The 17,095-nt window shown below is 42.7% G+C and overlaps 1 protein-coding gene across 2 annotated transcripts in view; it reads left to right on the top strand.

Annotated features, from left to right (window-relative positions):
- arl15a (ADP-ribosylation factor-like 15a) overlaps window positions 1-13,361 on the top strand; it is a 101,653-nt gene extending 88,292 nt beyond the window's left edge. For both annotated transcript variants that reach the window (XM_051421915.1, XM_051421914.1), the window contains exon 5: window positions 11,321-13,361. In XM_051421915.1, the coding sequence (XP_051277875.1) occupies window positions 11,321-11,473 (153 nt within the window). In that variant the 3' untranslated portion in view covers window positions 11,474-13,361. The remainder of the gene's footprint in view (window positions 1-11,320) is intronic.
- Window positions 13,362-17,095: the final 3,734 nt, after the last annotated feature.

The raw sequence follows: 17,095 nt of genomic DNA, 5'->3' as shown, positions 1-17,095 counted from the left end.
ATTGAATATTTGTGCAATCAATGAGATCAGATTCTCTCCCTGTGTATGCTGAGTGAGTAGAGACTGATGGAGGTACTGAGGGGGAGGACGGGGGATGAACAGCAGGAAAGCAGACAGGCGGAGAGGGAGGGGGGTCAGGTGGCGTGACTTTTTACTCCATGGCTCACTGACCTTGACAATGGAGCCACAGCCAGCGACTCGGATAGCTCTCTCCGATAGCGTCTCTCGCTCTCACTCTCTGCCTCGCTGTCTGTTTCTCTCTCTCACTGTTTCTCTGTCTCTCCCTCTTCCTCTCTTTCCCTTTTTCTCTCATCCCTCTCTCTGCTTGCTTGTAGCCACTCTAGCCTGCTGGCTGTGGCAGCCAAAATGCATTACCACCTCTCTGCTGCAGCTCACCCCCTCTTACCTCACGTCTGCTGTTTTTCCAGACAAGCGGGTTTAAAAAGTCAACTGCGTATTGAGCCGTCTAGACTGAAGCCGGTCAGCAACCATCCCTCCCCACCCCCAACTCCCCTCCCCAACCCCCGACTTGTGAGTTGCTGGCTACAGTGGAAAAACGGATGAGGAGCAGGTGACCTTGCTGAGCTCTGTCCCTCATCTCTAGCCAAGAACAAAACGGCTCTATGGCCACATTATATAAACATATTGACCACAATGTAACAGTGCACTGAAACCCAAGCTCAAGTTGTCCCTGGACATGTCGACAGCGTGAAAGAGGTGTTCTTTCACTGTAATATTCTAGGAAATATTCAATGATAAATGAGTAATAACATTGTTGATGGCTATTATAAAAGCTGATGTGTGACAATTTTTTTGCGATTATTGTTTTCACCACCTGAATATAAAATTGAATGAGAGTGTTTGACTGTTTACATGTAAACAAGATAAATCCATCCAGTTCCTCTTTTTCTTTACAAGGTGTTAGCCTTTTAAATGAGAGCGCACTCTCTCCAGATACAAATGGCAGTGCCAGAGTGAACGTCCCACTCGGCTCCCTGTTATTCTTTTGATGTTCGTTTTTATGAGTCATTTTTAACTTCCTGTTTTGGATGCCAGTAGCCACTAACTGATTTACTTAACGCATGTTTGTAATAATTGTGGTTCATGTAATTTTAGAGTGCACAAACAAACCATTTATTTGGGCAATCAGTAAGAGTCAGCTAACAGAAATTTAGTAGTAAAGTAGAAAGTACAGTTTGTGGCATTGCACAGCTCTCATGTTATATTAGCTATGAGAAAAACACCACATTATTCTTGCCAGTGTATTATTTTCCTCCTGTCAGTTGATGAGGTGTACTGTATGTAACCCTGAAGTGTGACATTCCATGTAAAGCACTGTGTGATAGTTTTTTAAGAGGTGTCTCCAGCCAGCCAGTGGCTATGTGCAGTAAGATGACACTATCCTTGCTGGTAAAACAGAGCACTGACAGCTTGATTTTCCAGTAGAACATTCAGCTGGTACAATTAAGCATCTTTAAATGGCAGAGTCTGCCTTTCAATATTGTGTAACCTTGTCATTGTGTGATATAATCATTTAATAATGTAACTTAATGCAGAGATGTTTAAAAGCTGCTTCAGCTCCAACAATTCCTGTCAGGTTTGCAGTTCTGTCACCTACTGGGAATGCAAGCATTGCCACTGGTATCATTAGTATTTCTTGTTGGGTGAAGTTAATAATGAGGAACTGTTGAGGCTCAAATAATCAGTCTCTGTTTCCCACAAAGTCTGTGATCTCTGTGAAACACTTTCTGTTTCTTAACAAGCAGGACAACAGAATATTGCCTCAATGTTGGCTGGAGAAAGAGCAACACCTTTGCATTTTGCATGTGGAACAAAGTTCCCGACGCCAGTCTGGTTATCATATCTTCTTACAGTTCTTGGAAGGAAATTAAGTAGCAGGATATTTGTCACTTCTACTGATGGTGAACGGAAAGTTCTCACGACTGTTATTACATTTGAAAACAGGACAGAGTCACTGTGTGGGGCAACATATTTGGCAAAGAAATTCTGAACTTACATTTCCATGCAGTCTTGCTAGGTGGCCTCATGTCAGACTGCACTTCTAAGAAGGAGAGAATTGGGAGTCCAGATGTTTTTGCTAGTAAATATATCTGACTCTTTCATACATGGTGAGCCACTTTTAGAGGTACTGTAGCATACATTTCCATAGCGCCCGTTAACCTCTGTTTGTGTGTGTGTTGTGTGAGTGATTACACAAAAAAGGACTGCAGACCCTCAGTGTCAGGAGAGATCTGACAGACGTGTACCCAGTGCTTCATCCTTCCCACCTTGGGAGGCAAGGGTTGGAAAACCAGTCAAGCAGCACATATTGATTACCCTCTAGAGAATGTGTGTTAGACCTTCGAAGCGCAATATGTGAAGCTACTTAGAAACTTCTCGATTCTTTGATGGTTTATCTCTCTTACATCTTTGTCTATCCTGCTAGTGAAGCCCTCCCGCCCACCTTCATCTCCGCTTTCTTTCCTTTTCCCACCCATACAGCCTTTCTCATCCTGTCATCCCTGGGCTGGTGGTCTGTCCCTTTGGGAGGTTAAGGGGCTCCGTGGGTGAGAGGGCAGTCGGCAGGTTGTGCGGGCACCGTGCTCGCCTTTTCCCACAGCCCGCGTCAAATGCTGCTGAACCCTGACCCCGGTGGGTCCTTACTCTCAAAATCGGTGTGGAACGCAATTCAGCCAGCCAGACCCTATTCAGGACTGGACTTTGCATTGGAGGAGAAAAGAACCCCCCCCCCTCCATCCCAATTGTGGTCTGTGCCCTCTCTTTGTCTGCTGGTCAAGCAGGGTCGGACGACCGGCCGCCACTAGCCAGGACAAGACTTCCGAAAAGCCTATTCAGCATGTGATTTGACCCCCAGGTTCCATTGCTGACTCACAGGGATCAAACGCTGGGAATCCCTGGGGGTTGTCTTCCATGGAGTTTTTCATCTATTGAAACTTACCCTTTTGACAAAACTCAAAGTTTCCTTAATGGCATAGTAATGTTTTACAAATGTGGGACTCCTGGAAAAATTTAACCCAGGCTCTCAAAGTGGCTAGAGAAGACTTCTGTTTCAGTCTCCTTTGTTGTTAAACACCTCACTGTCACTGGGTTTATGCATAATTAACTGAAAAAGAAGAAGCACATGGGGCAGCTTTCATCCCGGACAGTTGTGGTATGAAAATGTTAGTCAGTGCTGTTGCTGTGGCTGCTTTTGCTTGGGCCGGGCCACAGTGTTGGCTGTACACTCCTAACTTCCTGGTAGTGATTAAAACCAGTCAGAAGCAGTTCTGTAACAGAGGGAATTAATAGTGCATAAAAATAAACACATTTCCTGAAGTACATTACATCTCACTTTTGATGCTGAGCCTAGGGAGTACTGTAACTATGCATATACACAGAGACATCACTGATGTGTGGATTTAACACATTTGTAGATTTTCGCAGAGTGACGTACACCCTACATGATTAGAAAAAGTTAGAGACAAACTTGAAACAGCTGGAAAAGGTGCAGTGGAATGTGTGTTGTGTGTTTTGGACAAACAAGCTGTGGTTTCATTGTATCCTTTATTTTATGATTATTGTTTCCTGACTAGTCTTTTACCCATTTGTCTCCTCTGTTGCCATTCAATATAAGAAACCTCTCTGTGTATATTTACAGAACACACACACAAACATGTATACATGCATAGACACAAAGAAACAATATGAAGATGTGGTTGTGATTATGAATATGAGAAGGTATACAAGGCAGAAAAGGTAGGAAATCCCAGAAACCTTGAATTTCAAATATTATAGTCCCATGGCCTACGAGTGTGTGCGTCTCTGTTTGTCTGTGCAAGAGAGGGTGAATTTGTGTGTGTGTGTGTGTGTGTGCCAACTCCAACTTGACGCATGGTTTAAATCTTTTGCAAAAGGGGAGCACTTTGATTGTAATGCCGCGTGCTGTGTGCTGAAGCGGGGGCCTGCTGCAGCTTTAAAGCTGGTCAACTGTCAGGACTGGAACGTGAAAGGGGGGCCCCTGAGTGAAAGGGGTGGAGGGTCCCACTAGGGGGGTCCTGGAGGAGGAGGGGTGGCTTGTAACGGACCTCCTCGGCTTTGAGGGCCCTCTGTGTGGGCTGCTACAGCAAGGCGGCCCTCTTCACAAGAAGAAGAGAGGGAGGGCGGGCGGGCTCAAGGGAAGGTGCTGGCGCATTGGCCCCTGCAGCAGGGAGCATGGGCAGGACGCCAGCTCCCCCGTTCAAGTCTCACAGACCAGATGTTCCTTGTCAGGGAGCTCTGGCCTTTAATAAATTGAGTTACTGTAAATCTGTAATAAGGCAAGGCAAACATGGGCACCCCAGCTCCCCCACTACTCACACATCCCAGATATTGTGCCCTCACAGACTTTACTTAGTGTCCTACAGGTCAATCCCTGGTGAAGGGGCCATGTCCCAGCTACTGAACCTGCCAATTACTTCCCAACCTACACAAGAGGACGGATGTTTTTCTTCCCCTTTGCCGCCAACCCGCACACTAACTACTGTAACATCACCAGGTTTCTGACCTTTAGTCCTTGATCTCTGTCAGGGACCTGACCCAAAGAGAAATGTATTTTGAGATGTTATGGTATAACAGAGACTCTTGGCATTAGATTAATAATCCTGTTCGGGCAAGTGTCCAATCAGATTTGCCTGTTTTAATGTGCCCAGTTCTGAGAGTTGCTCGTCTGTTCCTAGATTGTTTAAAGAACTGATCATGTTTTGATAACAGCTTGTTCATAATCATACTGTATCATCACTGTATTATTATGCTTAAAGTGGATAAACAATATTGAATTATCACCACAGTCTTTAAGTATATTTGAATGTCTGTTCTGCAAATACAAACTGCATCTGCTGTTGCCACTACCAGACCTTAGGCACGGATCATTTACCCAGGTAAGAGAAGCCAGTGTTTTTGGAAGTCATCTGATTTGCTGCAAGAAAAAGAAAAATAAATAGCTCTGTGCTACTGAAAGGGTCAGGAAGAATGTCCCCTGTGCAGTCTTGCTTAGATTTACAGCGCATCTGAGGATGGCTCTGATCTGGCAGTGGTCAGTTGGCTTTGAAGAGAAGTGTACCGCAAGTGAATCACTTTGAACCTGCTCTGAACTGAGCCTGAGGGAGACCCATGGTCCCACCTGAGTGGAACAGGACAGTAAATCTAAACGCAGCTCAGTTTTTGCATTGTGACATAGGGACTTAAGTCTTAATTTGTTGCCTGCGAATCCCCTGGTCAAACAGTTCTACAACTATGGCTTGGTTCCAGGGTGGCCTCAACCCTTTACGTGCTCCTGGCTAGCCTGGATTGTTTCCACATCAAATAAAATGACTAAATTGAAGGTCCATATCTTTCTGTCTTTCTTCCACTCCTTCTCTCCATGTTATTGAAGATATACTGTATATGAAATAATGTTTTGTCACAGTCATTTGTTTTAAACTTGTACAAACCTTTTTTTCTTCATTTGTTTTAAGCCCAGGTGCATGGTTCTGCAGGGGTCTTTGCACTCCTGCAGGCACACGCAAACCACTGCAATTACATAATTGTGACTTGTATTGCTTTTAAAAGATTTGAAACATCAAGGTCTTCAACTGTGCCAAGTGTGCACCGCTCCTTATTGATGATTGGCTTGTTGGTCTTTAGTACTCCTGAACTTCCTCTTTAACCTCCTTCAAAAATATGCCAGCCACCAGATAGCCAATGTATTTTTAAAGACAAGAAGAGTGAGGAAGCGATTGTGTCAGAGAGCAATGACAACTCCTCCAAGGATGAGAGTGTGAATGAACTGTTGTGGACATGTGGAGATGGGGCAGGGTTTGGCACAAGGACCATGCTGGCTCTTTTATAGTCTTCACTCTGTGCTGTGCCGCCTGCTATCCCAACAAAATTCAGAGGGGGCTCATGAAGTCCTCACTTCATGTAATCTGGAAACAAAGGTGATAGTGTCATGTGCCTCACCTTCAGCTAATACTTTCACTTACCAGGTGATCAGGTCATTATCTACCTTGGGGACAGTAATCTCCTCAGATGGAAAACCTTGGGTCCATCGCCCAAGGTGTTACAGCCTTGCTTAAATTAGCTTTAGGTTTTACTTGCTGGCCAGTGGGCTGTTTCATTTGACACCTCCCACAGTTTGTGGTGCAATGTTTGTTTTTTCACAGTCTTCCCAAGTGTGCCTCTCTTGGGGACCTCCGGGCTTTCTCATGTCTTTAAGGCTCTTTAGGTAAGCCGGAAAAGCAAACAAAGGCATATCTATTATATGGTAAGTGGATCTCACATTACCCTCCCATTTCAATGCAGTCGCCAGTGTGGGCCACTTTCCAAGTGACTGATATTTTCACAGGGGCCAACATGTCAGGGGATGGTGTAATTGATTGTCTTGGATATTTGAGTATGCCACTTTCCCTAGTTCAGAGACCCCCTAATGCTTCCTTCTCCAGTTGTATAGCTTACTCGTGTGGTGAGGTTTTGACACATGACAGTGAAGCAGGATAGACATGTGGTCATGGTACATATTAGGACAAGGGCATTGAAGGCCATATCTTCCACTGAGTGAGACAGTTATTTTAAAGCTAACGCCTAAATACATAAATAAAGATGTGGTTGGACGCTTTCTGCTGCCTTTCCCATAGGTCACTTTATGCACACATGCTCTTAAGTAGCCTTTGAACAAAGGATGTTATTTTTGTTGAAAAAAGGATCCCTGCTGAAGTTTATCCAAATGAAAACCTCAAGGCTGAAATCATTGGTTCTCCAATGAGTTTATTGAGTAAAGCTCTCCTTGCTCCACAGAGGAGTTTTGATAGTTGCCTGCAGGAAAGCAGTGTTTAAAGGATAACATATCTGTTTGAGTAAGTCTTTTTTATCAGCTTCTCTTTATGTTTTGGCTTTTTTAAACATGGCTGAAAGGCAAAATCTTCTCAAGTGAACGTTTCCTGTTCTTCCTTTTATGATCTTATTACTTAAACAGGAAGAGATTATTAGTATTATTTGATATTATTGAATTTAGTTTCGATATTTTTCTCAGACTTTTGGAACCCGAGGCAACTGCAAGAGCCAGACTCGGCAGAAAAAAATGCCCTAAATGAGAAATTGAGAGTTGACAGCGCAGGTCATTTAACTTTCTTTTACGATACTGATCTTCTGTAGGAGTGTATCCAACAAACCTGCGTCTGTTCCATCTGGCTTTGCTGTTAGCCCCTGCAAGAATGAAACAACTGACTTTAGATTTCCAAAATACGTGTACATAGCGCAAAACCATTGAACCAGAGCAAGTCTTTTTATCAGAAAGATCCTGAACATGGCATGTCAATTGAGTGTACTCTGTTTCCTTGGACCTCTGCCATTGCACCCTTGAGAAGGGCACTTAACCTGAATTACTCGGCACAAACTCGACTGCCAGAATGACTATAGGAAACATACAGGGTACAGATAATGACAATGCTGCATGGAAAATGACTTAAATTTTGAAGTCAATAAATCACCATAGTAAATTAGGCTTGCACCTAGAATTTTAGAAATAGATGGTTTATCATCTTTGCACCTTTTTTTTTTATCAAAGAATGATAGTAAGACGAACAAAACGTTCAATTTAATTTAGAAAAAAGGCATTTGAGCACAATGCCACCTTCTTTTTAGTTTTAATCCTCAGAGATTTGCGAAAAGAGGATATACATTTGTCACACATATTCTCACTCATATATTGTCAGCAGCCAACATTATGCACCTTCATGACTACAAAATTGGGCTCAGGCATCTTTCTCTTCTCTCTCATCCAGTCTTCTTTTCTTTTTTTGTCTGTCTGCCTCCCTGGTGTGTTTAGTTGGTCAGGAGGCCAGCCAGAGCAGGGCTTTGCTGGCAGTAGACAGCCGCCAAAGCTCTTTTTTATCTACCAGGATATCCTCTTGACTCCACACGATGCCAACAGTGACCATCACATCTCGTAATCTGGCATAGGTCATAGAGCAGCTGGGTGCACGTGCCATGCATGCCCATCTACTGTCTTAAGGAGCATGAAGTTGACTTGCCAGGGTTGGAGCTTAAGATTAGTTGACTAGCTGTGCAGCCACTCCCTGCAGACACTGGGTCACAAATTGTCAAACATAACGACCTGTCATTTTCCTCCAGACCCATTTTCCAAACTGTAATTGCTGAATTGTTTCTGTTAATCAACATGTGAAATTTTAGACAAAAGATCTTTCCAGAACAAGTTTATTTTGGTTTCTTTCCTGCAAATAGCCTAGATACTGATTTCCAATAGCGATTAAATTAATTAACTTAGAAATTCCTTTATATACACTTTCCCACCCTGTCCAACCCCCACTTCTCCTTTATTCAGTCATTAGATTGGTTACATACTTGAACACCCATTTAGATCCTCCATCATCAATCAGTTTATCATCAAATCTTACATGTGTCTGAAGTAATTGTTAAAAGCAACTGCAATAATACAGTAATACAATTGTCTGTAAAAAATATAATAATGCAGCCCATGCAAGTTGTTTGTCATTGCACTGTCCACTCTGCACAACTAGTCAGAGTCAGAAGTCACTGTAACTATTCAGGCGTGTTGCCAGAGAGTTCCGCTTTCCTGAGTTTTATGGCTCTCCAACAGTATACCCCAGTGGCTAACATGGCTGGATTCCAGCAGCGGGAATACAGTTGACACAGACACAGGTGATTAAAGATTTTTTGACACCCTTATGCATGCATAAGCCGCTTTCTCCTATGCACAGGGCAAGGCCCCCGTTCTGTATGACCTAGAACAAGCTAGACTGGGTGACCCAGTGGTCATCCTAGGAGCCATCTGGCAACCCACGTCTTGTGTGGCTTACCCTTCCCACTGCCTCACGCAATTCCTTAAGCAAGCATAAGTGTGCTTAGGAGGACTTAATCTCAGAGAAACTGGTTTGGGCCACACTGTCGGCTGCCAGTGTGGATGCACCGGGCTATTCATGGGTCATGGGGTTCCTTCTGTCATCTAACACTGAGACAGAGTGTTTGGCGACGTTATCCTCTCCGCCTGTGGTATGATTAAAATCTCTGGATTGGATGTGCCCTGTTTATGAAATGTGGCCCGTATGAAGGTGTTTAAACCAGCTAGGTATTAAATAAATGTGGGATTCTTAGTAGTATTTCAGACTATTCGTGTTATCATGACAGCCCAGCTTCTAAAGCTGCACTGAAAACTTGACAAGTCATCTGGTATCGGTAAGATCAGTTGTCTGATCTGACCAACGATAGAAGGCATTTGCTGGACTGTGAGAAGCCCCTGGGTGTGTTTTGAGGCAAGGAGGGGAAGTGAGAGAAGCTTGAGCCTGTCTGCACTTGCACAGAGGTCACTGCTGGCCTTTTGACTGTCTGCCAGTGCAGGGGCCAGAGTCTTCCAGAAGAGGGCCTTGGCTACAGGCAGACAAGTGAGCCAGCCAGCCAGACAGGCAGCCAGCCGCATCGTCTGCAGTCTAGGTCTGGGGCTAGAGCCTGGACTAGGGCAGCTCAAGTTACCCAGACAGATTTGTTAACACTGTTTGGGTCCGCTCGGCTTTCTAGCCAGGCCTCTGAGCCAAACGCGGCTGAGGTGACTTAATCTGTCATTAAACTCACATTACACCCGGACAGAGACTCAGCTCAGGGGCAGAGACAGCACTCACTCTCCAACTCACTGGCATGGCTGGCTGGATTTGAGCAGACACAAAGAATACCCCCCTCCTCCTCCTCCTCCTCCTCCTCCTCCTCCTCCTCCTCCTCCTCCTCCTCCTCCTCCTCCTCCCCATCCTCCTCCCCATCCTCTTCATGCCACACACCATGGCACAGCTAGACAGCCCAGCACGGTCTAGACAAAAGCAATTTCACTTGAAGTTGAAAAGTCATTTGACAGTGTGATGGGCACCTGTGTGGAAGTGGTGGTGTTTATTGGGTGCACAGATGTATTTTTCTTCTTGAATTGGAAAAGACTTATTTTAAAAAAATATTGAAGTTATCTTCTGTTTTTATTTTAAGAATTTGTTTAATCATCAAACTTGGTTTTATATGTGCAGAAATATACACAGGAATACTATGTGGATGCTCAACAGATTGTGATTCAAGTCATAATGTAATGTTTTGCATGGCTTCACAGCATTGGTATTTCTGCAGTGATTGATGAATGTCCCCTTTCCAGCCTGTGTGCTTTAAAACACTTAATCTGAAAACCAGATTACAATAATTAGTCAAAGAAACCAAGAGAAAAAAAGTCTACTTCAGGAATGTATCATCATGCTCTTCATACTTTAACAAGATAAATATTTTAATATATTCTCTCACCTTTTTAAAGGATTTATAAATACTTACAATCCATATACTAATATAGACACATTCCTTTAAACCTTCACAAACACAAAACAGGGAAACTGAGCATGAAACTGACTAAACAAGTATACATGGTTGGAAATTGTAGCTCTATTGCATCAGTGACATTATTAGAATTTAGATTTTTTTCTCCGAGCTACTGACAGTAACATTTGTCTTGGTACATTCCTCACTGGCTATCCGACAAACAGGAGGAGATGGCTGAACTTCGTTCACATTGGGCAAACGAAATTGCTTCCATTACTCTCGGCTTGAAAATGTCAGAAACCCTAACAACCTGCAGTACCTTCAGTGGAGGTCTAAGACATTGTTTCCCTCTGCTGAGATTTGTTTTTACGTAACAGCTGGTTCTGGTTCTCCCCTCAACCTCACTGCGCCCCCACTGTCATGAGCTGCTAAAAGCCAACATATGAACTTTATAATCAACTGTTACAAAGAGCAGTGCCAAGCCAACAGGCCACATACTTTTCAGATAAGAAAGCAGTTTTATTTTGTTTAGTTTAATTATATTTTACTTTATTTGATTTATTAACTTTGGTTGCATTCTGGTTGCAAAGCTGTGTTTGACAGTTTCATGGCTGTGCCTTCATGTATTTGTGAGTAATTATGTGAAGAAAACACATTGTGTATGGAAAACAAATTGATGTGTGGACAGGGATGATGCATGGCTTCAGTGTGTGAGTGTGGCCTCTGAAAACTGTAATGCAACAGTAAAAACAAAAAATTTAAATAACAAAATGATAATCCTGGTTTGTTTGACATGAAAATTTGCTGATAATTGGCCTTAAATGATGCTGGTTTGAGACTAGTGGCATAGCTGTTAATGTAAACATTTATAAAATGTATATGTCATTGCTGATATTTAAAAGATGATACCCATCTAAATATGATTGGACACACTATTTAGTTAATACTGAATGTTTTGACTGACCAAATTCTCTGGTTTTTCCGGCAGGTCAAGAAGTACTTTGAGCTGGAGCCCCTGGCCAGAGGGAAGCGCTGGATCCTGGAGGGCAGCACCACCGACAACATGGAGGCAGTGAAGGAGATCTTTGGTCAGTTCATTAGCCTGTTGGAAGACAAAGACACAGAACCTGCAAGGATATGATGCTAACGCTGCTAATGCTAAGAGACATTAGCGGCTAACGACAAAGAAACACCACATCCTGCTGGTGCCCATGTATACACACTCATGCACAAACATGTACACACAAAGAAAATAGAGCAGATGTTGTCCTCTCTTTGAGAAGTGTATTGTACATTATCCTCCCTACACTGAGCTCTCATTTTTCAAATTGGAAGAGTGTGCGCAAGCAACAGTCAGCCACTACAACCTGACAGAGGAGAGCCGCCATTAAACCCACCCAGTGTAAAGCAGTTTGTCAAGAAAAATCATTGAACTTTGCCAGAAATGGAAATCTTGTTTACTACTGTCTGTGCCATTGTAATTAAACCAATGGCTTGTGGGACATACGGCATTCCTTCAGTCATCTTTGGACACTAACACACACACTCTCGCTCTTACTTACACACACACTCTCGCACACACACACACACACACACACACACACACACACACACACACACACACTCAAACTGGAGGCCAGCTTGTCTGTAGATATGTTTAACATCTCCAGTGATTACTTTACAGGATGTTTGGGTGGGCACTGTTGATGTTCTTTCCACTGAGAAGTACTGTATGGCTGTATAGTGTGCTTCTCTTTCTGACTCTAACAACGAATGTCGTTGTGTGATTGGAGTGCATAGTCAAAAGCCTTGTGTTATGTACGGTAGTTACATATCAGTGTGTCACACCGTGTCTGAATATCTAATCTGAATAGTGTAGTCTGAGTATCTCCATGGGGTATTATGTACATGCAGACAGGCATATTGCTGTGTACCCTCCTGTGCAGTCATACACAAGTACTACTAATCGTGTGACATAGTGCTACGTGACTTTATGGAGAAGTGAGTCCATTTTGAGAAAGTGGGAACAAATCTGAAAGCTTTTATAAATGTGCAACTTAGAATATATTTTATAGCTCTGTATGTTAACCTCGTAGAGCTCCGTTCAGATTTTTTATATATCATACCACACTTATGAATTCTTTCAAATCAAAGACCAAAAAAGAAAAAAAGAAAAAACAACCGCGATCAACAGGCTGGATGTAGCCACAAGGTAGACAAATGTGATGGATTTAGTTTCATTTCAGTGTTAAGCAAATGTTGTTTTTTAGTTGTTTTTTTTCTACATTACATACTGTATTTTTTTTTTTTCCTTTTGAAATTGACATAATCCCTCTGAACACTGGCTAGCAACTCCAGTCTCCCATCAGGGTGGAATACAAACTCTATCAATCAGCCACAGCAACAGCTGCATCTGACAAGTCCCTGTCCGACACCCTAATGCCTTCCAACTGTCGGTGAAGACCCCTCCCTGTCTGCTGTTTATCACGGACCCCCGTCCCAACCAACACTGCCCCTCTACTCCAGCTCCGCTCCCTGTCCCCATTGCTGCTCAGTGGGGCTTTTATCCCACATGCCATCTTTCAGCCCGGCTGCCCCTGTGTGGACTCGACACCTCTAAAATGAGTCGCATCGATTGTGCCACAGGTGTGTGGTTGTCCCCAAGACGTGCTTCAGTAATTCACAATGTTCACACCTCCTTCCTGCGTGCTTGTGTTTTGTTGTTGTTGTTTCGTTCAGTATTTTGTCCTGTTTGTAGAGATTTAATAACTTTTTGTACCTGACGTGAGATCTGCCAGGTAGTTTATTGCAGTCTGGATCAATCGGTGCATTCAGGCGCTTGAATGCAAAATAAATCTGTCAATTAGGGATTATACCAATGTTGGACTTTGCATATCATCTGCTCACACATAGGTTTTAAGACATTCACTCCAGCCGGTTTTTGGGTTTTTTTTTTGTTTTTTTTGTATTTCTGTTTTTTCAATCAAGTGTTTTGTCTAAAATGGCAATTAAAGTTTAAAAAATTTGAATACTGTCCTAGTTGTTATTTACACTGTGATTACTTCTCTTTGTTAAAATGTTTGATATTTCTCTGAGTGTCACATTAAATGCCATAATGTCTCTTGTTTCTTAATGTGTAACCTTATAATGGGAGTATGGTTGACAGTTTCTAGGTAAAACAGTATAAACATTTTCTGCCTTCACAGAATAATGATGGAATTGTGTAGCTCATGTTTGTAGCGTTATACATCATGTTATCAGTATGAAATGTGTGATGAGCTGAGTGTTCATCCGTTTCTGGAAACATTTTCTTCACAGTGTCTCTGATTTGTGATTTAAGGTGACCTGTGGAAATCCGAGACACTGGAAGATAATCTGGAAAACGCAGATGAGCCGGTGGAGGTCGAGCCAAAGTTTAAAAAAAGAAAAAAAAAAAAGTCAAAGTGTAGCAGCTGAAGAAAGTTTTGAGTGGAAAGTTAACCGAGTGAGACAGGAGTTCCTGATAAATATACTCTACTCAGTGCTACCTCTGCCTCCCCTTTTCTTCTCCTTTTGCCCTTCTTCCATCTCTTTCAAATTAACCGTGTGGCTTTAATACAATGTGTGTCATGCAGGTTGCCCTGGCGACTCTTTGATCCTGTTTTCCAGTCTCTGCCTCTGAGGCAGACGTGCTTCTCTTCAGTCTGCTGCACACCAGCTCTGGAAGCTGCTGCAGCCCTGAGACACAAACCATGGGCTGCTGCGCTCGTCTCGCTCCCCCCTCCCTTCTTCCTGTCGCTCTCACTTTCTTTCTGTTTTTCTGAGTCCTCTCTATCTCTCTCTTCAAACCATTTTTTTTCTCTCTCTCTCTCAGGTTGTCTCCATCTCTCTGTCTCTCTCTTACTCGCTCTGCTTCCCTTTGGTCACGCCAAAGCAGCCCTCCCTCAGTATGGGCATCCAGGATGCCCAGGGGAAGGGAAGAGGCCAGGACCTCAGCGAAGCAGCCCTCCTGGGAGAAAGAAGAGAGAGAGAGAGAGACAGGGGACCTCTCCTCCTCCTCACTCTCTCTTTCTGTCTGTACAGTTGATTTTATTCCCCTGAAAAAGATGTAGCCAGTCCTCTCCTCCCACACTGGACCTTTACCTGCTCTACCTGTTTAATTGCTGGTGTCTGGCTGTGGTGTTCTGGGAGTTTTTTTTCTCTTGTCCTCTTTGGCAGCACCCGCTCAGTGTGGCTTACAGATAAGAAGGAAGTTATATTGTTGTTGTTGTGTTGTAATACAGTCCAGACTTTTCTAATCTGCCTGCGCTCACAGTTTTCATTACCAAGCAACAATAACGGAGACTTGATGTTTACTGCGTTGGATACAGTATCTCAAGAAAACTTTCAAGTCTCTGCAAGTTGATTTTTATAATTCACTAAAATGAATGATAATTAATGACTGCCTGGAAGGGAGGAAAAACCCCTTGAGGAATCTAACTAACTATTGCAAGCCTAATTGTTGGCAGTAATATAAAGAGTATATAGATATAAAGGGTGATTTGGTACAAAAGGTCAAAACGTGCTGAAATGCCAGAGCGTTTTTTTAAGATTCTGCATGTAAAGAACGACCCCAAACAACAGTAAATTAAACTTACAGTGCGCAGTAAAGTTCAAACCTGCTAACCACTAACTATTCTCCAACATGAAAATCTTAAGCCTCCAGCATAGTTTCTTTTAAAACATTTGTCTTTTTGGTTTTGATTTTCATTCACGTCATTACTAATCTTCTTTGCTTTCAAAACTTGGTTACAATACACGCACATTACAGTCAGTGAGAACACAGGGAATCTTCCATCAAGTGTGGATTGGATTTAAACATGGCCTGTGTTGAAGCCAACTCTCATTTTACAGTGTAGGAAGACTGACCACAGAATGAATGAAGCCATGTGGGTTTTTGTAAAATATTCTCACACTTTTGCCACATTTCATTTCACATATCTTTGTCGGCACAACCTCAGCATGACTCCTTAAACAGTAAAGTACTAGAGCTGCCTGTGTGTGTTTTCACTGCTGTTCACATTTATTTCCCTCAATAATCCCAAAACACTATCTGATGATCGACCCAAGTACATTTTTTTTAGCATTTTTTGATCTGACAAAAGTTTAAATATAACCTCATAACAGAATACAGTGAAATTGTATTATATAAACACAAGTTATAGGAATTACAGTGACAGACTTTGAAGACTTTTGTATTTGTCTTTTTGGTTTGGAAGCTTTAATGTAAAGATGATTCAGTGGACGTTTACATTTTGGCATGTATGTTATAGTATATAATGCCACATACAGTATATTGACCTACCAGAAGTACAAACAAATTAACCCTGTGAGCTTTGTGAAATGCAAATGCGCGACCCGACAGGGAACCTAACTTTCGTTTACAAGACAAACAAAAGCAGGCATGTTTTCTTAAACTCTGCAAAGAATGCCCTTTTCTCTCTGTCTTCTCCCGTCCAGTGTGTGTGGCAGCATTTCTGCTGATAAGACCCAGCCAGGAGGTGGAACAGATGTTGCCCTGACATCCATCTGGGCCTCGTGCCCCTGCTCTGCCTCCCACAGCCGATGCTCCACGTAGGACACCCCACATTCCCTGGGGCCCCTCACAGTGAGGGGCCGCTCCCACAAAAAAGAAAGCTCCCCTCCTCAGGATCCTCGAGCAGCGACACAGCCTTGATGCTCTTTCATTCACAACTTTGTGCGTGCGTGCGTGCGCGTGTGTGTGAATGTGAGAGAGATACCAGTCAGTTATCAGACGGGACCTCTGGGTTCATTCGAGGTGTTTCCTCTTTGTTTCAACGCTCCTGACTTCATGACTCTCTCTACACACACGCCCAATTGAAAAACAAACAAAAATGACGGAAATGCATCAACGTGATGTAAGCTAGTGAGGAAATGTTCCCTGGACCAAATAATCATTTCCAGATATGTGCGATGACGGTTCCAAAGAGGCACAAAATGTGCAGCACTTGGGACTGGTGTCACTCCACATGTTTTAATTTATTTAAAACCAGCAAACTGGTAGTTTTGTTTATTCTGTAGCTGCGAGAGCCAAGCGGTCCAGTTGGCTTCAACCTCAAATGTCAATTTCATTTTAATTCGATGGATTAATGCTCATGCAGCAGTTGTGGATAAAAAGTTTCATCTTTAAGCAGCCAAACCATATTGGTGTGAAACAGTAATGGTAATGATTTACTCCACTTCACACTCTATGGGGCACCAAATGATTACATTATTTTAAAGGACCAGTGTGTAGCATTAAGTGGCATCTGGCAGTGAAGTAGCAATACGCAACTAACTGAACACTGCTCGCGTCTGTATTTGACAACCTGGAAATGAGAATGGGGCTGTGAAGTGAGTAGGAGAAACTATGGTGGCCACAAAACTTGCAAAAAAACTATGTACAGCCAATGTTTGGTTTGTCCGTTCTGGGCTACTGTAACGAAAACACAACAGTTTGTGTTGGTGGTGATTATACAGTAATGAATATATGTTACATTGCACCTCTAGGACAAAATGAAAAATTTAATCTGAATCTATGTTTGTAGAATCTAAAGATAATTAGACAATAATACAGTTTACATTGTTGTGAAATGTATTATAGCCTTGCCTGTATAAAGCCAAATAAAACTGATTTTGTTTAACTTACGTAGACATCATCAGTCTTGTTCTGTGTGTAGATATTCATTGATTTACCAGTAACTTGCAGGTGTTTTTTTTTTTACAGGAGGAGATTCCTCCAAGC

The sequence above is a fragment of the Dicentrarchus labrax genome, unplaced genomic scaffold, assembly GCF_905237075.1.
Source record: "Dicentrarchus labrax unplaced genomic scaffold, dlabrax2021, whole genome shotgun sequence".
Taxonomy (NCBI): Eukaryota; Metazoa; Chordata; class Actinopteri; family Moronidae; genus Dicentrarchus; species Dicentrarchus labrax.
The sequence above is the reverse complement of the archived record's forward strand: the minus strand, read 5'-3'. Positions and strand labels throughout refer to the sequence as shown.